Here is a 23,414-nt window from a genome sequence, read left to right as displayed (position 1 = left end):
AATAGATAGAATCTGATTGGTTGCTATAGGCAACATCACCAGTTCTAAAAAAAAACTCCCACCTTAGTAAATTTACCCCAATAAATGATCTCAAAGTTGTATAAACATTTTGAAATTCTTAAAGAGGAGCAATTCTAGAAAATGATCAATTTGTGTAATCAGTGGTGCCCCCCTTTATTGACAGCAGCACTTACAGCTCCATACTTCCCAACTGTCCCGATTTTCGCGGGACAGTCACGTTTTTTGGGGGACTTTACCGCTGTCCCACCGGCGGGCCGCAGTGTCCCGCGTGGGGAGGGAGCCAGTTGGCAGACATGCGTACATCATCTATTCACGGGAGACAGAAGGTCTGGGGGTATGCCAGCAGCTCACAGAGCGATGGCCAAGCCCACACAGTGATGGAAAATGGGGGCGTGGCTAGCGATCGTGGCACTCTCACGAAGCCACACCCCCTTTTCTATGACCATGCCCATTTCAGACACCCCCTTTTGGAGTCCCGATTCCCAGTATACAGATGTTGGGAGTTATGCAGCTCTTCTCCTTAGCCCAGCTTACGCTGCTGTGTGCGGCCAGGGAGGCGCTTAAAATACTATTTTTTTTCTAATGGTGCATGGCCACACCTCCTGTGATAAGGCCACACCCCCTGAAAAGTACCTGGGCCCAGGAGGGCTCTACTGCCCTGTGTATAATAATAACAACATCCTCATAGCCTGTCACTTATTAGTGTTCTTGAATACTGTATACTGCAATCTTAATATTTTGTAACACTAAAGAGATCAATGTAATGATATGTCAATTTTTTAGCAGAATGCACACCATCATTTCACTTAGAACCATATTAGTTACAATACGAAGGTACTTTGTTTGATACTCTGTGCCTCAGTGAGGTCATTGATCCTGGACAATATTGGTTCCACTGCCCTACCTATTATCTAGCGAAACCACAGCCAAGGGAACGGGCTCGGCGGAATCCGCAGGGAAAGAAGATCCTGTTGAGCTTGACAAAATGGCTAACGCAATCGTTGGTGATGAGTTCATTTTAACAGTGGTTATACAAGCAAAGAATACAGACTCTATATAAAGTATTACTGTAAAATGAATAAATATATCTATCTGACATCACTATAAAGCAGTCTTACCATTCAGATGAAAAGATTCTGACAGGGCTGTGCTCTGCTGAGATTCTAGGTGTCTGTTAGCGAGCAGTGAATGCATTGTGGGCAGCCCCTGCTGAAGCTGGCTCAGTTGTCTCCTCTGATCAGCTAGATTTTTACGTGCCTGAGAAATTAGCAAGATAAGACAGGCAAACAATCAGGAATGGGAAATAAAAGACACAAACAAATAGAATAAATGTATAGAATAAATGTATTCAACTGATATGCTTAAATACTGAAATGTCCTGCTTACAATGCAGTTATCCAAGGAAAGGCTTTTTTAACACATTATTTTTTATCCAGTGCCTGCCACTTTTTTTTTTTTCTGTATAAACCCCTCACCTGGTGCATATGTTCCTCCTGCTGCTTCAACCATTCCAGTTGTTGTTGAATGGTCCTCAGCCGGTCCAGGTGTTCAGATTCCACCCTTTTTGCCTCAGCCAAAGCCTTCTCACCCTCCTCATGCCGTTGTGAGGCAAGCTTGGATAAGGAAACATAATACAGGTTTAAGTACAATATATCTGTAGGCTGAGCCTCATAAGGTTATGGATACTACAGTTCAATCATATGTAACGGAAGGAGTCTGTTTTATAAAGAATGATACAGACTTTAGGAATGCTGCTATTTTCCATCAATAAAAGTACAGCATTTGAGTTTATTACAGTTATATAGACAATATATATATACTAGGTGCTTCATCGCGCCCTACGGGCGCTCTTCACACCGTCGCAAGGGGCTACGCCCCCTTAACCCTTGCATGCCTTTCTGGGGTTCAATATTTGTGTTATATGGAGTATCACCTGCATTCCTTTGTTAGTGGTTAAATATTGCACAATGAAAGGGTGTGCGATGGTGAAGGAGGCGCAGCCCCTTGCGACGGCGTGAACAGCACCTGCAGGCCACAATGTACAGAATGTAGCGGGTGCGGGGAGTACTGCGGATGGTGTCTGTAGATGCTGCGGATGGAGGGGGGGCGGAAGTGGGGGTGGGGCCCGGATGGGGAAGGGTTGGGAGGTGCTGCGGGTGGGGGAGGGGCAGAGGAGTGGGGGATGCAGATGGGGGAGGGGTCCGGAGGCACTGCAGGTGGGGGAGGGGCAGGGGTGCCATGGGTGGGGGAGGGGCAGGTGTGGGGATGTTGCAGATGGGTGAAGGGTTCCGGAGGTGCTGTGGGATGGGAAGGGGCGGGAATGCCACTGGTGGGGTAGGGGTCCGTAGGCGCCAAGGGTAGGGGAGGGGCAGGTACGGGTGTTGCGGCAGATGGGGAAGGAGGTCCGGAGGTGCTGCAGGTGGTGGTGGGGCAGGTGCGGGGGTGCCATTGGTGGGGGAGGGGTGGGTGAGGGGGGGTCCGCGGATGGAGGAGGGTGTCTGCAGATGCTGCGGGTGGAGGGGGGCAGGTGTGGGGGAGACATATAAGGGGGGTGAATGGTAGAGGGGGCCTGGAGATTGCTGGGGGTGGTGAAGGGGCGGAGGAGTGGGAGCCGCGGGTGGTGTAGGGGGTCTGGAGGCACAACATGTGGGGGAGGGGTGGAGTGCCGCATGTGGTGGAGGGGAAGGTGCGGAGGTGTGGTGCATTGGGGAGAGGTCTGGAGGTGCTGCGGGTACTGTACCTGCCAAAAAGGTAGTTGGAGGGTATGCAGTAACAGGGCCAGGACAGGGGTGACAGGGTCAGAACAGGGTTGACTGAGCCAGGACAGGGGTGACAGGGTCAGAACAGGGGTGACAGGGTCAGAACAGGGGTGACGGGGCCAGGACAGGGGTGACGGGGCCAGGACATGGGCGACGGGGCCAGGACAGAAATGACAGGGACAGGATAGGGGTGACAGGGTCAGTGTAGGGGCGGCAGGACCAGGACAGGGGTGACAGGGCCAGTATAGGGTTGACAGGGCAAGCACAGGGGTGACAGGGCCAGGATAGGGGTAGCAGGGCCAGCATAAGGGTGACAGGGCCAGGATAAGGGTGAAAGGGCCAGGATAAGGGTGAAAGGGCCAGGATAAGGGTAGCAGGTCAAGGCCAGGGGTGACAGGGACATGACAGAACACAGGGCACGGGAGAGATTGGTATTAGGGACAGAACAGTGGTGACAGACAGATGTGTCTTACCGGAGTCACTGCTGCTGGCTGCTGCTGTTCCACTCCAACCTGTTGGCATCTGCTGCTGGTGGAGACTTGGCATGGCTGACTCTCTTAGGCTGTATTCCTGCTTCCTCTGCCCGTCCGCATCACTCCCCCCCTCCTCAGTCACACACCGCAGACCTCGCGCAGCTGCCGGGCACTGTGGTAAGGTGAGACTGGGAGTGACTGGTTAGCCCCCAGGAGATGCTGCGGCTGGAGGGAGGAGGGGGTCATAGCATGCACGTGGCGCGGACCTCACGGCTGCTGGGCACTATGGTAAGGGGAGACTGGGAGTGACTGGTTAGCTCCCAGGAGACGCTGATGCTGGAGGGAGGAGGGGGTCAGAGCCTGCAAGCAGCGCGGACTTCTGCAGCGCTACCCGCCGGCTAAAGTGTGTGAAGGAGCTGGGCGCAACTCACTGCGGGTGGCAGCACTGCAGCTAGCGGTGGGGTTGCCGGGGCTGGAGATAACAGAGGCAGTACGGAAAGTGCACAGCGGCTGGTGACCCACAAAACTACAGCTAAGAAGCGTGGAGTGTGCCAGAATGTGACGCTCCTCCCCGCCAGAGAGACCATGCTGAGTATGCTGATGTGGGGGTCAAGTATGGCATACCCCCTCACACACCCCCATACCTCCCAAATGTCCCAATTTTCGCGGGACAGTCCCATTTTTTGGGGTCTGTCCCGCTGTCCCACCCGCGGGTCGCAGTGTCCTGCGGTGATGGGGGGGGGGGCAGTTGGAAAGCTCCTGTACTCGCTGTTCTGCTTAGCAGAGCAGCGGTGAATAGTGGAGACAGAGGGAGAGGGGGCATCAGGGGGTACGGATTAAGGGGGGGTTCCAGCAGCAGAGCGGGATTAAGGGGGGGGGGGGGCAGGCGGTACGTACCGTTGGCCCCACAGTTTTAGGGGCCCCCCCGGCTGGAGTAGCTCTGTCCCAGCTCTGAAGCTCCCTCGTCCTGCCAGTAACAGCAGCAGCATTGTGCTACAGTCAGCACACGCTGCTGCATATTGGCAGGTCTGTGGTGTTACAGGGAGGCAGCAGTCTCCCTGCTTTCTTCTGCCTGTGCGGGTGTGTAGGGGGGAGCGACCACCTCCTCTGGATTTAGCCCTAGCTGAGGGGCCAAAATTCCATAAAAAAAACAACAAAAAAACGGAATTTGCATAATGGGGCGTGGTCTCGCGACCCGCGATTAGGCCACGCCCCCAACCCACAGCAGGCACAGCAATGAGATAGGGCTCGCCTGTCACAAGTACCCTGTGCTCCCTGGACTCATAATCAGCCCCTGGGGGCATGCCAGCAGCTCACAGAGCGCTGGGCATGCCCCCTCACTGACGAAAACGGGGCCCTCCCGTGAAGCCACGCCCCCTTTTCGCTGTGTGTGTGTGTGTGTGTGTGTGTGTGTGTGTGTGTGTGTGTGAAAGCTGGGAGGTATGCACCCCTGCCTGTGCCATGTCCATACCATCTGCTTCTGCAGCTGCTCCTAGTGTCCTATAGATTTGGCCAGATCTGTGACTCATTTGACTAACTCCGCCCACTGTTGTGACTCCGCCCAGCGTTAGCAAATGAATCACAAGATCACAGATCTGGGCTATTATATAGGAGATTTAACACAGTCTCTTGTATGGTCACCACTTTATTTTTTGTGCTTAATGTGACTGATCTTACATGCTTACATGGCTGGGACTTTGGGCCTGATTCAGATTTGTAAGTAAAGCAAAAAGCCAGTAACTGTGTCTGGAAGAAACCATATTGCCATGCAAGGGGAGCAAACGCATTTATATTTTTGCTGTGCAAGGTAAATACTGGCTGCTTTATTTTTACACTGAAATTTAGATTTCAGTTTGAACACATCCCACCCAAATCTAAAAATCTCTGCACGTTACATCTGCCCCACCTGCACTGCAATATGGTTTTTCCCAGTTGCTTGTTTTTTTTTTGCTTTGTCTGAAAATCAGAATCAGGCACCTCAGTTTGTTGTCATTGACACACTGTGTAAGTGGGTTCACATGCGTATTCATGAATTTGTTATGCAAAATCACATAGGGCAATTTTATTGGGAACCATTAACATATTTCATTATGGGGGATACACAGAAAACCTTTCACCACTATAGGGAAAGAACTAGATGGGGATACAACACACACATTTAACTGGCATTCATATTTAAGCCACAAGAGGCCAGACAAGTTAAAAGTTTAATAAAGGATGAGACAAACTGGGAATGCTGTAATTTCCCCTATACTTTCCTGTCAGAGGGATAGAAAAGGTGGGAGGTGATGTGCTGCCTATGTACCCGACTCTTTTGGCCTGCAATCATTGGTGAAAAATCCAGCAGAGGATAACATGCTGGCTGTCTGGAAGCAGCACTCAACCCCCCCTGCCCCCACACACTTATCCTGGGCCAAGCAGTGCAATGCCCATAGCAACTAATCAGGTTCTAGTAATAATGTTCTCAAATTTACATATATGATAGCTAGGAAGCGGATTGGTTGCTATGGGCATCTATTCCACTTTAGAAGGTCAGATACATCTCCCTTTGAGTGTATGTACAGTACACTACATTAGTGATGGGAAATCTAGTTTGTTCATTATATCTACTGTAGCACTACTACTACTAGCTTATCAAATGAGTTAAAGCTCTGTTAAAATGATCAGCTATGTTGTTTAATTGATAAAACAGACTTTTGCTATCAGCGCTAACTATAATATAATGCAAATCTGTGTGCATGCAGTAAACAAATGTATGGGGATTTTGTTCATATTTTGATCAAAACATTTAAGCTTGTAGCCTGTCATCAAGAGACCCGAGTTCTCTGCAAGTCCCTACACTAGCATATATGCCCAGCACACCATTACATTGCAGTTATATGCACGCACGTCTCGGGTACAGACAAGGGCTGGCTTGTAAGCCACACCAAATTAGGCCTTTTATGGCCTTGGTTGGAAGCAGCTGTGATAGGACTAGGTAACATAACAGAAAAGAAATATGCCCGCGCTCGGTTTTACCTATATTTTACATGGTACAGGCTGCGTGTCAGTATTAATTCCCTATATGTATACAAAACGGAAAGACTTTTGCTATGGGCGCTAACAATAATATACTGAAAATCTGTGTGCATCTAGCAAATAAAATCATGGGGGAAATATGAACAAAATCCCCATGCTTTTATTTACTACACTGATTACAGTGCAGGTTTTACAGATCTCCTAGTTGGTGCACAGGTGTACTCAGTAGGGACACATTATAAAAGATTTCACTTGTGATACTGAGGACATCTGTAAAACATGCACTGTTAGTGATCACTGGATAACTGGATTTGGGAAATGTTGGTGGAGTAGGAGAGAGAATTGACTGCATAGGAAAGGAAAGAGTTAAACATCTGGTGAGGGGTGGACCTAGCTGTGAAGAAAGTACAGCCCTTTTTGAAGGGGAGGGTTTGTGATATATAAGAAAGGTGAGGCCATTTTAGATCTCTCTTGTGGAGATTTTGCCTTGGTGAGTACTGCTGTGCAGACATTAATATTGTCCACACATATTTTGTGGTAATTTTGGGTGCAATTCTGCTGTGTTCCCCCCTGCCAGTGCCATCCTTCAGTGTCAGCATACTGCTGTGCAGACATTAATATTGTCCACACATATTTTGTGGTAATTTTGGGTGCAATTCTGCTGTGTCCTCCCCTGCCAGTGCCATACTTCAGTGTCAGCATGTCTGCCCGCCCTCACCGTTCCGCTGGGCCTCCAGCTCGATACCGCGGTTTTAGCGGTGGAGCTGAGCCAGGGGAAGGGGTGGTTGGCCTGGGGGACGGGGCTCCGTCCCCCAGAGCCTCCACGGGCGCGGGCAGGAGAGCGACTCGGCGGGCCGGATCGGCCTCGCCGCTTGGGGCCGGGCAGGCGTTGCCGGCTAGTTACGGGCGGCGGGGGGCGCCCGGGGGTTGACGGGCTTTGGCCTTCGCCTCCGGGTGCAGCGGAGGCAGTGTCGGCGTCGGGCGCCCGCGGGCGCGCGCACGCGCGCTGCGGCGGGCGCCAGGTGATGCGGGCAGACCCGGCCTCTATCTCCCCCCCCTTGCCGCGGCCGGGTGGAAGTGCCGGGCAGGGGGAGAGGGCCGGACAGAGGTCGCCTGTTCGCCGCGCGGGGCCTGTATCTGAGCCTCGCGCGGCGGCAGCAGTGGATGCGGCGGCTGGGACATTCACGGCGGGCGGCAGTGGGACGCGCTCACCGCAAGTGGCCGCAACCGCGCACGGGGGCGCGCAGGGACATCTCTAGCGCTTCTGTCCCCTCTCATAGCTCCCCGGCAGCCCGGGGCTGGCAGGGGCCGGGGGAGGGGGACGGACAGGGGGGTGCAGCGCATGTCAGTTGAAGGCAGCGCTGGGCAGGAGAGACCAAGGCAGGGGCAAGAGGTCCTTTCAGTGAGCGGTGCTGGGGCGCGTACACGGCGTGTGCGCGTGCCCACCGCGGGCGGTGCTGTACGCGCGGGACCGCGCGCAGCAGCACCGCGGCCCTCCCTGTCTACCCAAAATACTTCACCGGAGCCAGAATACAGTGGCTTCCGGGGGAGGAGGGGCGACAGGGAATGGGTCAGCGGCCGGAGGGCCGCAGCACGCGCTGCGTGGCAGGATGGCGGCTCCTCCCCAGGTTCGGGGGATAACTCTGAGTTCCAAGGGGAGGAGGCGTTTTCTGATGGGGAGAGTGGGGGTTCCGATAGGGGTGCCCCCGCTTTCCCGCCTGGGCGGCGGACGTCGGGTGCCGGGAGCACGACCGTCGGGCGGCGGGCGCTGGCCGGGAGTCCTTCGGGGTCCGTTACCGGTTTTCGCGGCGGTCGGAACCCTCCCGGGGGAACTGGCGTCGGCCCTGGCCACAGTGGTGGAGGCGTTGGGGCCGCTTGCCGCGGTGGCCTCCCCGAGGGCGGCAGCAAGTTCCGGCGCATCTGCGGAGGCAGGCGGGTTCGGCAGGCGGGGAGCCTCAGCAGCGCAGCGGGTGGCCCGCGCCTGCCGGGAGCTTGGAGCAGCCGCTGCGGAATTGGAGCTAGGGCAAGGACGGGATGGGCAGGGGCGCGTGGGCGCAGGGCCCCCCGCTCGTGGGGCTCGGCATGCGCCGCGAGTGCGAGCCGGGTCCCCCTCTTCTTTGTCTTTTGTAGAACACGAGGACGAAGGGATGGCAGGCTTCATGGATGAAGACGTCGAGGTTGACGCGCCAGAGGATTCCATGTCGGAACAGTCGACAGCATCAGGTGAGGTGGTGCAGTCAGTATCGGGGTCCTCCGCAAGCTCTAGTTCGCGCAGCTCTTCTTCTTCTTCCTCCTCTTCATCTTCCTTGTCGTCGCAGGCGTCCGAAGTAAGTAGCACTACTAGGGCGAGGAAGAGGGCGACAAAATTCGCCAAGCGGGCGGCGAAGCAGAAGAGGCGTAAGCGGCGCAAGCGGGATAGCGAGGAAGCTCGTAGGGCCAAGAAGCGCCGCGATTTGCCCGGGGTCGTTCGCTGCGACTACACCGCAGTAATGCGGGGGCTGCGGGATAGCTGCCGCAAGAAGATTCGTAGGGGTGACTTCGTGGACGTTTTCGTTTTAACAAGGGCCATGAAGAAGGATTATAAGGCAGCGGCCGCAAAGAAGGGCATGGGGGCTGAGGCTTTCCGGTCCTTCGATAATTGGCTGGCCGGGTTCTGCGTATTTGCGGCATGCTACTTGGAGGATAGGCCGGAGGAGCACATGAATGTAATCCGGTATCTGCATCTCGTACACGACATGCAGCGCACATCCTCGGGCTCGGAGTGGCGTCGGTATGATCAGGAGTTTCGGGAAAAGCAGGATGGCTTGCGGGTCATGGACTTCGGATTTAAGGATGTGGAGGTCTGGCTCAAAGTAACCCGGGCCTCGCAACAGGAGGAGGAACCCCGGAAACAGGGGACGGATGGGCGACGCGCGGGGCCATCAGCCCAGGCGTCCGGCGTGAACGGCGGATTTGCCAAGGCAGGTGGATCGGCCGGCCGGGCAGGAGGGCGTTCCGCCACGAGAGGAAAGTGTTTCGCTTTTAACAGCGGAACATGTTCCTTTGGCAAGCAGTGTCGTTTTCGTCACTACTGCTTGCAGTGTGGTGGATCCCACCCAGCCTCCTCTTGTTTCAAAGGCGGTAGACAGGGAGCGCGGGGTAAGCAAGCGTACCCCAAGCAGGCCGCGAGCGGGTCCGCTCCGCAGAGCTCCAACACCAATTAAGTTGGGGACTATGGGCTGGTGGTTGGAATTGTATCCGAATAGAGAGGATGCAAAATTTTTGTTTGACGGTTTTAAGTTTGGTTTTCGCTTGCCTGTTGCGAGTGAGGTGTCCGTGCGGGCACAAAGGAACCTCCAATCTGCCCGAGCCTTGCCGGGAGTGCTTCGGGAGAAAGTGGATAAGGAGGTCAGGTTGGGCAGGATGGAGGGACCGTTTATGTCACCCCCGGTGGATGATTTGGTCATCTCTCCGGTCGGGGTGGTTCCTAAGAAGACTCCTGGCGCTTTCCGGCTTATCCAGCATCTTTCTTACCCGTTAGGGGCGTCGGTCAATGACGCAATACCGCCGGCTCATTGCTCGGTGGTGTATCAGTCATTCGACGAGGCGCTAGAGATGGTCCACAGCTACGGGACCGGGGCCCTTATGGCTAAGATTGATGTTGAATCAGCTTTTAGGTTATTGCCGTTGCATCCGGACTCATTCCGTTTTATGGGTTTCCGGATTGGAGCGGAGTATTTCATCGACAAATGTTTGCCGATGGGATGTTCCGTTTCATGCTCATTTTTCGAACGTTTTAGCACGTTTCTTCATTGGTGCGTGGAGTCTTCGTCAGGGGGTCACGGGGTTGCACATTACCTCGATGACTTTCTGTGTGCGGGTCCGGCTAATGCTACGCGGTGCGGGGACTTGCTTTTTAGCATCCGAGCTCTATTTTACCACTTCGGTGTGCCCGTGGCCGTGGAAAAAACAGAAGGGCCGGCCTCATGCTTGTCATTTTTGGGGATTGAGATTGACACGGTGGCGGGAGAGTGTCGGCTGCCCCGGGACAAGGTTTCGAAGCTCCGCGACTACATTTGCCGGTTCGAAGGGTCGCGTAAAGTCACCCTGCGGCAGGCGCAGTCCTTGCTGGGCATGTTGAACTTTGCTTGTCGGGTAATACCGATGGGCAGGGTTTTCTGCCGGAAGCTGGAAAGGGCGACGGCGGGGTGTGCCAGGCCACATCACTTTGTGCGTTTGTCCTCTGAAATAAAAAGGGATTTGGCCATATGGGCCTCGTTCCTGGAGGAGTTCAACGGGGTGTGCATATGGCAAGCGCCAGCGGTGGACAGCGAGCGGTTGCAGCTGTTCACCGACGCAGCGGGTGCCTCTGGATTCGGTTGTTTTCTGGAGGGATCTTGGTGCGCGGCATCCTGGCCGGCAAAATGGCATAGCGAAGGTCTAACAAAAGATCTGGTGCTTCTGGAGCTTTTTCCCATTATGGTAGCGTTGGAGGTCTGGGGCGATCGGCTGGCTAATCGCAGCATAATGTTTAGATGCGATAATCTGGGCATGGTGCATGCCATTAATAACCAGAGGGCAAAGTCGTTGGTGGTTCTGCGGGTGCTAGGGCAATTGCTTTTGACATGCTTGCGCAGGAACCTGTGGTTCCGTGCGCAACATGTGCCCGGTTTGGAGAATGGAATTGCCGACGCTTTGTCGCGAGGACAGTGGGAGAGGTTTTGGTTGTTGGCACCCGAGGCCGACGAGCAAGGTTTTCATTGTCCCGGTTATGTTTGGCAGGTGATCGGGCCGGACTGGAGGGTCTAGCGTTGCGGTCAGTCGCGCCAGCCACGCTCAAGGCTTACGGACAAGCTTGGAACGAATGGGAGGAGTTTGTCCAAGGTCGTCAGCAGAATGGTAAGAGCAGGCATCGGCTGATGCTTTCTTTTATTTGGCAGCTGTATGTTTCCGGTAGGTCCCGTGCGGTGGTATCCCGGTACTTGGCTGGAGTCTCGTTTTTCTGCAAGCTGCGGGGCGTCCCCGATGTGACAAAAAGCGATGTTCTGCGGAAGGCTATGAAAGGGTGGGCGCGAGTAGCGCCGACGCCTCCAGATGGGAGGCGGCCCATCGATGCGGCTTTGTTGCCGGCCGTCATCGCGGCGGTGGGGCGAGTCGCGTCGTCCAGGTTTGAGACGCTTTTGTTCAGTTTGGCGTTCTCAATGGCTTACCACGGGGCCTTTAGGGTATCGGAGTTGGTAGCGCCTTCCAAGAGAGCAGATTCGCGCATGCTGGTCGGAGACGTGGTAGTGGGTGAGAGGTCCTTGCTGTGTAGATTGCGGCGCTCTAAGACGGACCAAGTGGGGAGAGGTCGCTGGGTCACTTTGGTTCCGGCACAGGAGGAGAGCGTTTGCCCAGTAGGTCTGGCTGTGCAATATGTGGCGGTGCGGCCCGCTAGGAGGGGGTCATGGCTATTGCATTATGACGGGCTGCCGGTGACGAAATACCAGTTTCGTTGGATGCTGAGGCGTTGTTTGACAGGCTTGGGCCTCCCACCCGCTGCGTTCGGTACCCATTCCTTTCGAATAGGCGCTGCGACGTCGGCTGCGGCAGCGGGTTTGTCCAGAACTGAAATCCAGGCGGTGGGGAGATGGAAGTCGTCAAGTTACAGACGATATAGTCGCCCCGTGGCATGAGAAGGCGGATTGCGCATGGTGCTCTGTTTATTTGCGTTTGTATTATGTTGTTACAGTTCTGTAAGTTATGGTATTGTGCGTCTGTTGGTTTCCCCCTTTTTATCCTACTCAGGGATTAGCTACTCGTCGTTGCTGGCATGAGTCGGCAGCGGGGGTCTGGAGTTATTTTGCGATTTTTTGCCTGACTCGACGGACTGAATTCTAATATACAATTCGGCTAATCTGTTCTAATCCCTCAGCAGGTCTTTACGCTTTCACCTCCAGCTGAGTTATTACATGTGTTTCCCATTTTATACCCCCCCTCCCCCCCCCCCTTTAATTTCGTTTGAATTTATTTTGAACTTCCCCTTTGTGTGTCTATGTTCGCTTCAGATTGGCAAGGAAGCATGGTGCAGATCGGCTAGGCCGTGACTGCTGCAATAGCGAGATCTATAAGTTTTTTCTTTTTGGCAGATCCTTCAGGTGAAAGCAATTAATGAAGCTTTAGTAATCAATTTTACCCCTCTTTTCCCCTTCAGGTTGGGTTGAAGACAATTTGGCTATTTGGGTGGTCGGCCACTCCTATGTGTACTGGGCGGCCAAGTTTGTGGCATCGGAGGGGGCTCAGGCGTTGCCTGGAGCACAGGGTGTTAGATGGCTTGGCTGGCGAGGGATGATGTGGAGCGAGCTGAAGAGTAGGCTAGTTAGCCAGGCCAGCAAGCATGGAGTACCTAGGGTCTTGGTTGTCCATCTAGGTGGCAACGACCTGGGGAAGAGGACATCCCTGGATCTGCGGTGGGCCATGATACAAGATCTGGCAAGTGTGGCCGCGGCATGGACCAATTGTGTGTTGGTTTTTTCATTGATGGTGCCGAGGTTGAGTTGGAGGGGTGTGGCGGATGGTCGCCAGATTGATGAGGCCCGGAAAAAGGTGAACGGGGCGGTGGCGAAGTGGGTGCTGTCCCATGGAGGGAGGGTGGTTAGCCACCCTAGGATTCGGTTCAGAGACAGCCACCTTTTCCGGCCTGATGGGGTACATCTATCCAATGAGGGGATGATGTTGTTCCTGGAGGATCTTGGTTTCATTTTGCAGGAGTTAGGGTAGGTTATGGTGGCGGTGCGAAGACTTTGGGGATGAGTCTTTCGCTGTTGGCGGAAAAGAACGGCAGTTTTCTATTTGTATGGTAAACTGTAGTGTTTTACAGTTTAGTATGGTTTAGGTGCACTCACCTCCATCGACTTATTGGCCGCTTGACCACCCGTCCGGGAAGGCAGCGGCAGGGCACCCAGGAGCGGTGGGTAGTCACTGTGGGGGTTGAGTTGTCACCTATTACCGGTGTGTGATGGTTGTATTAAAATTAGGATCGTTTCGAAGTTTTAGTAATTTAAGGTTAATTTAGGTTAATAGAGCCGTTCTTTTTGCTGCCACCATATGCCGGCTGGATCGGCATCTTAATAAAAATTTCTATTTACAGGTTTGCTATTGGTTAGGGACAAATAAATAGCTAGCAATTTTTCTGCCAAAATTCAAGTCTCCGTGTCTTTATTTCTGGTTGTGAAGGTAATGAAGGTTTACTTTAAAGAAGGGGGTCCACCAAATATCACTAGGATGTTTATAGCATGCAGCACTTAACATTGTGTACTGAGCGCAGAATCAAGACACCTGGAGGGTAAGTATGTGAACCCTACTCCCCTAACCCTCCCTTCCCGCAGTCTAACCCTACCCTCCCTCGGTGGTGCCTTCTGACCAGTGTTGGTATTCCGACTGTCAGCATCCCGACCGCTGGCAGCTGATCAGATCCCTAATGTTCAGCTACTGACTGATGAATGTCTGAGAGCTGATCATCAGTGCATTAGCACCTACAAACCCAGTTGCATATTTACAGAAAAGGGTGGTGGAGGTTCAGATCCCAGTGCAAGGACCAGCAGAGAGAGTCTGGACCTCTGGACAGTGATTTCATGGTCTTTCATTGTCGGTGATTTCATCACAAAAAGTAACATAAACACACACACATGGGCATTGCAGTTTAGAGGGTTTTTTTATTAGGATTCTTAGATTTGTATTTGGTGAACTGTGTTGTGCTTTCTACTTTCTGTTTACAGCATCATGAACTAAAAAAGCTACATGGAAGCACACACTAAAAATCTATCAAAAAAACATGAGACAACAGATGCAACAGACATTCCCCATATAAATATTTCCTGTCACAGCAGTCTATTTTGATACCAGTTTTCACTGTGCTTTATCAATTGTGTGTTAGATATGAAAATATTTTTTTTTTACAACCGTATTCAAATTAATGAAACACTGATGCGTTACATTGGTTCAATTAAAGTTACTGTCTGGAAACTGGTGCGTGAAAAACTCCACTGGTTCTGTGTATGGGGCATCTGTGTACCTTGCTCATACTCTCTATTTCCTCAGCTCTCTGCCGCACACGCAGGGCAGAGGCATTCACACGTTCCTTCTCAAGCCGCAAATCTTGCCTCTCCTTCTCTAGCACCTCCCTGGCTAAGGCGAGCTGCTCCTCTTTGTTTCGAAGCTCATTGGCCTGGACTTTCATCTCTGCCTGTTCCTGAAGGAGAGAAACACATAGTGGATCAAAAGTGAGCAGAGCACTACCTTAGTAAAGAAATATATGTAATAAGGTATGACGACAAATTCTATATGTCACTATAACTTTTTGTCAGTGAACTTGACTGTTCTGTTTATTTAGAGCAAATCAGATGAGTGGATGAGGGAAGGTGCTTAAAAAAAGTACTGGGAAAAATAGGAACCAAGGCATCTCCACTGGAGCCAAAAAGGAGCCGATATTTCCTCATGGCCTAGGAGACGGGATGTAATTTATGAATCACAGGAGACATACAAGCTGACTGGATTTACCATGCATTAAAATCAACTGATCAATTCAACAGGGACATTTTTACATGGGCTTTAAAAAGTTGAATTATGCTAAAGTGTAAATGTCTGTACTAGTTTAAATACAGAGATTGTTCTTTGTTTAGTAACATGTACAATGAAGATCCTGAAGGGAAATTATGTTATTCACTAACCTTAGCCAGGCTAATAATGGCTCCTTCTCTATGGGAATCCACCATTATTACTCTACTAATGTCTTTCTCTGCTCGCTCCTTGCTCAGTTTCTGCTGGGTGTGAAACTCTGACCACTCAGCAGCAAGTTTTCTTCGTTCCTCTGCGCAGCGTGTCATGACCAACTGCTGTTCCTCCAGGAGCGCGCTCTGTCCATGGGAAAAAATAAAATAACATTTGACTACATGACAGGTCATGGAAATGCAATTAAAACTGTAGAACAAAATTTGTCATGGGGCCAGATGTACTAAGCTTTAAAATGTGATAAAGTGGAGAGTGATAAACTACCAACCACTCAGCTCCTAAACGCCATTTTTCAAACAGGGCCTGTGACATGGCAGTTAGGGGCTGAGTGGTTGGTACTTTATCACTTTTCAAGGCTAAGTACATCTGGCCCATGGTGTTTCTAGCAGAAAGAATGATATTCAATACAGTGCCCTCACCTGGTGAAAGTGTGTTCAATCTGTAGACACTCTCAGAGGTATATTTACTAAAGCTTCTAAAAATGAAAAGTGGTGATGTTGCTCATAGCAACCAATCAGATTCTGTCTATCATTTTCTAGGCTGCAGAAGAGTAATGATAGACAGAATCTGATTGGTTGCTATGAGCAACATCACCACTTTTCAATTTTAGATGCTTTAGTAAATTTACCCGTCAGGCTGATGCAGAGTTTGAACCCATTTGCATCCATAAAATGCACTCATTACAAAAAATAAAAAATAAAAATGTAAAACAAATTGAGGACATATACAGTAGGCACCAGTAGCATTTGCACTCGGTATAGGTCAGGCATATTTCACATACACTTCCTACCATGTTTTTTTAGCTTTTTCTTTTCAATCGGGTATATTTTTTATTTGCATACAAAATGAAAAAAAACCTCAAACAAACCTGACAAAAAATCAAACAAACAAGTGCAAACATATAAAAATATAGTGGTGTGGCACAAAAACAAATACATAAAACCGTACATTTCATCAGACTACAGTAGAATCGTGCAGATACAGTACAATCGCAATAAGGTGACTGTTAACTACACATAACATAAAATGGAAGTAACAATCATCATAATGTTCTACCCCAAAGTAGAGAGCATGGGCGGACATGCCCAGGACCCTTCACCCAACCCCCGCGCTCTTATCAGTAGGCTGCTTACAATGTCTGGATTCATACCAGTGCACTCAGATTTTATGATATAAAGACTTTGAGACTAAAATGATATATTATGTAAAACACTCCAGGTGCATAGTTTCAGTAGCCAGAGTCTTCCACTTGATCGATCATCTTAGGGGGCATGGGCACCATCCATGTTCGTGCAATACTAACTTTAGCCAGAGTGGTAAAAATAAACATACTTGTACAGAGTAGTGGAGAAACTTTCCTCTAAGGAAAGACTAAATAAATATATCTTAGGGTGTAAGAAGGAGATTGCTGGCAGTGTATCACAAACACAGGCCCACACATGGTCCCAGAAATCAGCCACCACCCTATACTCCTAGAGCAGGTGCCAAAATGAGCAGCCAGAGGCCCGATCACTAAAGATAATCAGAGTACTGGCAGATAACCATGTTGCACAAACTCTCAGGAGAACAGTACGCTCTGTGAAAAAATAAGAATTTACTCACCGGTAATTCTATTTCTCGTAGTCCGTAGTGGATGCTGGGGACTCCGTAAGGACCATGGGGAATAGACGGGCTCCGCAGGAGACTGGGCACTCTAAAGAAAGATTCAGTACTATCTGGTGTGCACTGGCTCCTCCCTCCATGCCCCTCCCCCAGACCTCAGTTAAGGAAACTGTGCCCGGAAGAGCTGACATTACAAGGAAAGGATTTTGGAATCCAGGGTAAGACTCATACCAGCCACACCAATTACACTGTACAACTTGTGATAAACTTACCCAGTTAACAGTATGAACAACAACTGAGCATCACTCAACCGATGCTACATAACCATAACCCTTTGTTAAGCAATAACTATATTGTTATGCACACCAGTGCCTGCAGGAATGTACTGGTGTTTGAACTGTTATGCAAAACAAATGGACTCACAGACAGACTGGGGAATATGACATAACGTACACAGAAGGTGATAGGGTAACAAAATACACACAAAGTGAACAGAGAAGCCCAGAGGCTAAGGAACTGGGTGTCTCCCTTGTATTAGTAATGCTCAGATGAGAAAAGCAAGTTGTTGTGTTTTAATACGTAGAGAACCCGAAATGCTGTTGCTAAGGGCAACAGCAAAACCCTAAAGGGGTACCAACGGGTGTGGCAGTAAACTCCTTGGTCAGAGATGGAATGATAGACACAAGGAGAGTCTCCACAATCCTAATTCTCACTTGCAGTGCACAGGTTCAGCTTACTGCCACTAAACTGACCCCTGACACCTAGCACAGTGAGACAGGATTAGACAGGCAAGTCTTAGAATACAGCCGCAAACTTGCTAAGTTCACAGAGTAGTAACAGAACCCCAGCAAGCTAAACGACTGACTCCAGTCTTACTGCTAAGTCTGGATTGGCAGAGTGTAATACCAAATCCCCAGGCCTATTTGCAGTAAGCAACAAACAAATACAAAGCTACACAGTACTGGCTAACTTTCAGGAACTGACTAACCAACAAAGATTCAGCAGCATCTGCTTACCCTAAGAAGAGGCCTTATAAAGCAGGTGCTGTCCACGCCCCACTCAGACCTCACAGACTGTGAGCACAAAAACCAGCTCCGGATCCCCTACCGTGCACAGAGCCTGTAACCACTGCACAGCAAAAGACCCGAACCGGAGTATCAGCTGCGCTCAGGTTACTCTGCTAGCACTTGTCTCCCGGTTGCCATGACGACGTGGCAGCACAGGGCAGGAGACCCTAACAGTACCCCCCCTCTGACGAGGGGTCAAAGAACCCCTACCACCGGGTTTATCGGGGAACTGCGAGAAGAAAGAGCGTATCAGTCTGGGGGCATGAAGATCACAACTGCGCACCCACGACCGCTCCTCCGGGCCATACCCCTTCCAGTGCACCAAAAATGACAGCCGACCCCGAACCACCTTGGAGTCAAGAATCCTTTTAACAACAAACTCCCTCTGGCCACGTATCAGAAGAGGGGAAGGTCTTCCACTGGAAGAAGGATTACTAATCGCCCGTTTTAAAAGGGAACAATGAAATGTTTTATTGATACCCAAAGAACGGGGCAGATCTAACTGAAATGCCACCGGAGTGATAACCCTGGTGATCTTATAAGGGCCGATGAACCGGGGGCCTAACTTATGAGATGGCTGTCTCAACTTCAAATTCTTGGTAGACAACCAGACGAAGTCTCCTAATTTGAAGCTGCAGGGTCTTTTCCGCTTATCAAAAACCCTTTTGGTCACTAATGACACAGACACAAGGGCTTTCTTCACTTTCCGCCAAATACCTCTAAGGACCGAAACCACAGAGGAACCACCAAGCGTGGAGTCCAGGGGGTCAAAAGAATTGGCCTTAGGATGATGCCCATACATACAAAGGAAGGAAGAGATCCCTGTAGCAGAGTGAGCCGCGTTGTTATAGGCAAACTCCGCCATGGACAGATGAGCAACCCAGTCAGTCTGACACTTGGAGACATAACACCTGAGGAACTGCTCCAAGGACTGGTTCACCCTTTCAGTCTGCCCATTAGACTGCGGATGGTAGCCTGACGACAAGCTGACAGAAATCTGGAGATCGGAACAAAATGCCCTCCAGAATTTGGCCACAAACTGGGATCCGCGGTCAGAGACCACATCAAGTGGCAACCCGTGGAGACGCACAACATGCAGCATAAATAATTCAGACAGGCGTCTGGCCGATGGCAGCCCAACCAGTGGAATGAAGTGCGCCATCTTCGAAAACCTGTCAACGACAACCCAGATGGCTGTCATCCCCGAGGATTTGGGCAAGTCCACCACAAAATCCATTGAAATGTGGGTCCATGGCTTAGATGGGATAGAGAGTGGATGTAATGGGCCAACAGGAACCCCTCTAGGAGTCTTATTTCGGGCACAGATGTCACATGCCCGAACCCACTGATCCACATCCTTAGCCACCGAGGGCCACCACACCGCCCTAGATAGCAACTCCCGAGTTCTGGCAATACCCGGGTGACCTGCCGACTTCTTGGCATGGAATTCCAGGAACACTCGCTGTCTTAACCTAGGAGGCACAAACAAAAGACCTACCGGAAGGTCTGGAGGAGCCTGCTCCTGTGCTCTAAGGACTAATGATAAGAGGTCCTGGGTAATGCCCACTTTAATACATGATGGGGAAACAATGGGCAACGGCTCCTCGGTGGTCTCCTGGATTGGAGCAAAACTCCGCGAGAGCGCATCAGCCTTGATGTTTTTTGACCCAGGGCGATATGTTATCAAAAAATTAAAGCGAGCAAAAAACAAAGCCCATCGTGCCTGCCTGGCATTGAGACGCTTCACTGACTCTAAATATGCCAGATTCTTATGGTCAGTGAGAATTGAGACCACAAACTTAGCCCCCTCAAGCCAGTGTCTCCACTCCTCGAGTGCATCCTTAATAGCCAACAATTCCCGGTTACCCACGTCATAATTCATCTCGGCAGGCGAAAATTTACGGGAAAAGTAAGCACAGGGATGAAGGCGATTATCAGACACTCCCATCTGAGAAAGCACTGCCCCAATACCCATCTCAGAGGCATCCACCTCCACCACAAAAGGACGCTCTGGATCTGGGTGTCGCAGCACCTTGGCCGAAACAAATGCCCTTTTGAGACGGGCAAAAGCCGCTTTAGCCACACAAGACCAGTGAGCAACATCCGCCCCTTTCTTAGTGAGTGCCACCAAGGGCGCCACTATAGGCGAAAATCCAGCGATAAATCGTCTATAAAAATTCGCAAAGCCCAGGAAACGCTGAAGCGCCTTCAAACTAGTGGGCTGCACCCAATCCAGGACTGCCTGTACCTTGGAACCCTCCATTTGGAAACCTTCTGGGGAGATAATATATCCTAGAAATGCGATTTGCTGAACTTCAAATTCACACTTCTCCAGCTTCGCCCCAAGCCGGTGGTCTCTGAGTTTCTGGAGGACTAAGCGTACATGCTTCCGATGTTCCTCCAGGGAATGGGAGAAGATTAGGATGTCATCTAAGTATACAACTAAGAATCTATCCAAATATTCCCTGAGCACATCATTCATGAAATCCTGGAAGACTGCCGGGGCATTACAGAGCCCAAAAGGCATCACCAAATATTCATAATGCCCTGAGTGGGTATTAAAGGCAGTCTTCCATTCATCCCCCTCTCTTATTCGGATTAGATTGTACGCACCGCGTAGGTCAATCTTAGAAAAAATGGTGGCAGTACGAAGCTGGTCAAACAAGACCGAAATGAGAGGCAGTGGGTATGAGTTTTTAATCGTGATACGGTTCAATTCCCTGAAGTCGATGCAGGGTCGCAACGAACCGTCCTTTTTACCCACGAAGAAGAACCCCGACCCAACTGGAGACTGTGAAGGTCTGATAAATCCCTTAGCCAAGTTCTCCTGAATGTACTCTGCCATAGCCTGAGTCTCAGGACGTGACAGGGAGTACAACCTGCTCTTGGGAAGCTTAGCATTTGGCAACAAATCAATTGCACAGTCATAGGGGCGATGGGGAGGTAGTACCTCTGCAACTTTTTTGGAGAACACGTCCGCAAAATCTGCATAACACCCTGGCAATCCTGGCAAACTTAGCTGCGAGAGCCTGACTGGAAGGCTCAAGCAACTCCTGAAACAATCAGTACCCCAACTAAGAATCTCCCCAGAGACCCAGTCAAATTGAGGATTGTGGGCCCTTAACCAGGGTAACCCCAACACCAATGGGGCAAAAGTACAGACAGTCACATAAAAGGACAATTTTTCAGAGTGTGTGGCTCCAATAAACAAAGAAATCTGGCTAGTGCAAGAGGTAATTTTACCTTGGGATAATGGTTCCCCGTTTAACCCACAAATCTCAATTTCCGATGCCAAGGGTACTAAGGGAACAGAGTGTTTCAGGGCGAATTGGCGGTCCATAAAAACCCCGTCGGCCCCACTGTCCACAAAGGCCTCAGTCTTGACAGTTTGACCGAGGATCTTCAAGGTCACCGGAATGATAAAAGTCTTCTTGGGAAATTCTGACTTCTGGCCTGACAGGATATTTCCCATCACCCTCAGGCCCTGAAGTTTTCCGGCTTTTCTGGGCATGATACTACCACATGACCTTTATTCCCACAGTACAAACACAACCCCTGCTGTCTCCTCCGCGTCTTCTCACGCGAGGAGAGGCGGGTAGCCCCAATCTGCATAGGCTCCTCGGAAAATTCCTCAGAGTCTGAGGTTCCCTTGGGAAGGAAGGAAATCTCAGTCTCCCTTTCAAGCCTACGCTCTCTCAGCCGTCTATCCACCCGGATGGATAACTGCATGAGCTGATCCAAGCTATCAGGCAAGGGATATTGTACCAGTTGGTCCTTTATCTGGTTAGAAAGACCTCTTCGGTACTGGTGTCTCAGGGCTGGGTCATTCCACTGGGTATCATGGGCCAACCTCCGAAACTCCGTACAGTAAACCTCAACTGGCCTTCGCCCTTGCTTAAGGATCGAAATCTGAGCCTCGGCTGAGGCCGTCTTGTCAGGGTCATCATACAACATGCCCAGTGCCGTAAAAAAAGCATCAGCACTTTTAAGCGACGGACAGTCAGACATCAACCCATATGCCCAGACCTGTGGGTCTCCTTGTAGCAAGGAAATCACTATGCCCACCCGCTGAATCTCCGACCCAGAAGACTGAGGCCTAAGCCGGAAGTATAGCTTGCAGCTCTCCTTGAAACAAAAGAACTGGGAGCGATCTCCAGAAAAACGATCCGGGAGATTTACTTTCGGCTCCTTAACCCCTGCAGGCGCTGCTGCTGCGGGAGCTCCGCCAGCAGCCTGGGAGGTGTGCATTTTAATGGACAAATCATTAAATTGTCGAGTCAGGACCTGCACCTGATCGACCACCTGTTGCAACGTATTTTGAGGGGTATGCTCCATATTCCCACAAAATTTCAACAGGAGTATTAGGCTGCTGAATATGTTATGCACACCAGTGCCTGCAGGAATGTACTGGTGTTTGAACTGTTATGCAAAACAAATGGACTCACAGACAGACTGGGGAATATGACATAACGTACACAGAAGGTGATAGGGTAACAAAATACACACAAAGTGAACAGAGAAGCCCAGAGGCTAAGGAACTGGGTGTCTCCCTTGTATTAGTAATGCTCAGATGAGAAAAGCAAGATGTTGTGTTTTAATACGTAGAGAACCCGAAATGCTGTTGCTAAGGGCAACAGCAAAACCCTAAAGGGTTACCAACGGGTGTGGCAGTAAACTCCTTGGTCAGAGATGGAATGATAGACACAAGGAGAGTCTCCACAATCCTAATTCTCACTTGCAGTGCACAGGTTCAGCTTACTGCCACTAAACTGACCCCTGACACCTAGCACAGTGAGACAGGATTAGACAGGCAAGTCTTAGAATACAGCCGCAAACTTGCTAAGTTCACAGAGTAGTAACAGAACCCCAGCAAGCTAAACGACTGACTCCAGTCTTACTGCTAGGTCTGGATTGGCAGAGTGTAATACCAAATCCCCAGGCCTATTTGCAGTAAGCAACAAACAAATACAAAGCTACACAGTACTGGCTAACTTTCAGGAACTGACTAACCAACAAAGATTCAGCAGCATCTGCTTACCCTAAGAAGAGGCCTTATAAAGCAGGTGCTGTCCACGCCCCACTCAGACCTCACAGACTGTGAGCACAAAAACCAGCACCGGATCCCCTACCGTGCACAGAGCCTGTAACCACTGCACAGCAAAAGACCCGAACCGGAGTATCAGCTGCGCTCAGGTTACTCTGCTAGCACTTGTCTCCCGGTTGCCATGACGACGTGGCAGCACAGGGCAGGAGACCCTAACATATATACACGTATTGCAGAAAGTCCGCACTTGGGACGGGCGCCCAGCATCCACTACTAGAAATAGAATTACCGGTGAGTAAATTCTTATTTTCTCTAACGTCCTAGTGGATGCTGGGGACTCCGTAAGGACCATGGGGATTATACCACAGCTCCCAAACGGGCGGGAGAGTGCGTATGACTCTGCAGCACCGAATGGGCAAACACCAGGTCCTCCTCAGCCAGGGTATCAAACTTGTAGAATTTTGCAAATGTGTTTGAACCCGACCAAGTAGCAGCTCGGCAAAGCTGTAATGCCGAGACCCCTCGGGCAGCCGCCCACGAAGAGCCCACCTTCCTTGTGGAATGGGCTTTCACTGATTTTGGATGCGGCAATCCAGCCGCAGAATGAGCCTGCTGAATCGTGTTACAGATCCAGCGAGCAATGGTTTGCTTTGAAGCAGGAGCACCCAGCTTGTTGGATGCA

The 23,414-nt window shown here is 50.8% G+C and overlaps 1 protein-coding gene across 2 annotated transcripts in view; it reads right to left on the bottom strand.

The window, feature by feature from the left end:
* Positions 1-23,414, bottom strand: part of LOC135057860 (fas-binding factor 1 homolog) — a 156,602-nt gene that overhangs the window by 6,317 nt on the left and 126,871 nt on the right. For both annotated transcript variants that reach the window (XM_063963587.1, XM_063963589.1), the window contains exons 2-5: positions 14,959-15,144; positions 14,304-14,480; positions 1,497-1,634; positions 1,140-1,278 (exon numbers count right to left, since the gene is read on the bottom strand). In XM_063963587.1, coding sequence (XP_063819657.1) covers positions 1,140-1,278; positions 1,497-1,634; positions 14,304-14,480; positions 14,959-15,114 — 610 coding nt within the window. In that variant the 5' untranslated portion in view covers positions 15,115-15,144. The remainder of the gene's footprint in view (positions 1-1,139; positions 1,279-1,496; positions 1,635-14,303; positions 14,481-14,958; positions 15,145-23,414) is intronic.

Source organism: Pseudophryne corroboree, chromosome 3 (genome assembly GCF_028390025.1).
Source record: "Pseudophryne corroboree isolate aPseCor3 chromosome 3, aPseCor3.hap2, whole genome shotgun sequence".
In the NCBI taxonomy this organism is placed as follows: Eukaryota; Metazoa; Chordata; class Amphibia; order Anura; family Myobatrachidae; genus Pseudophryne; species Pseudophryne corroboree.
This window is presented reverse-complemented; position numbering and strand designations above follow the sequence as displayed.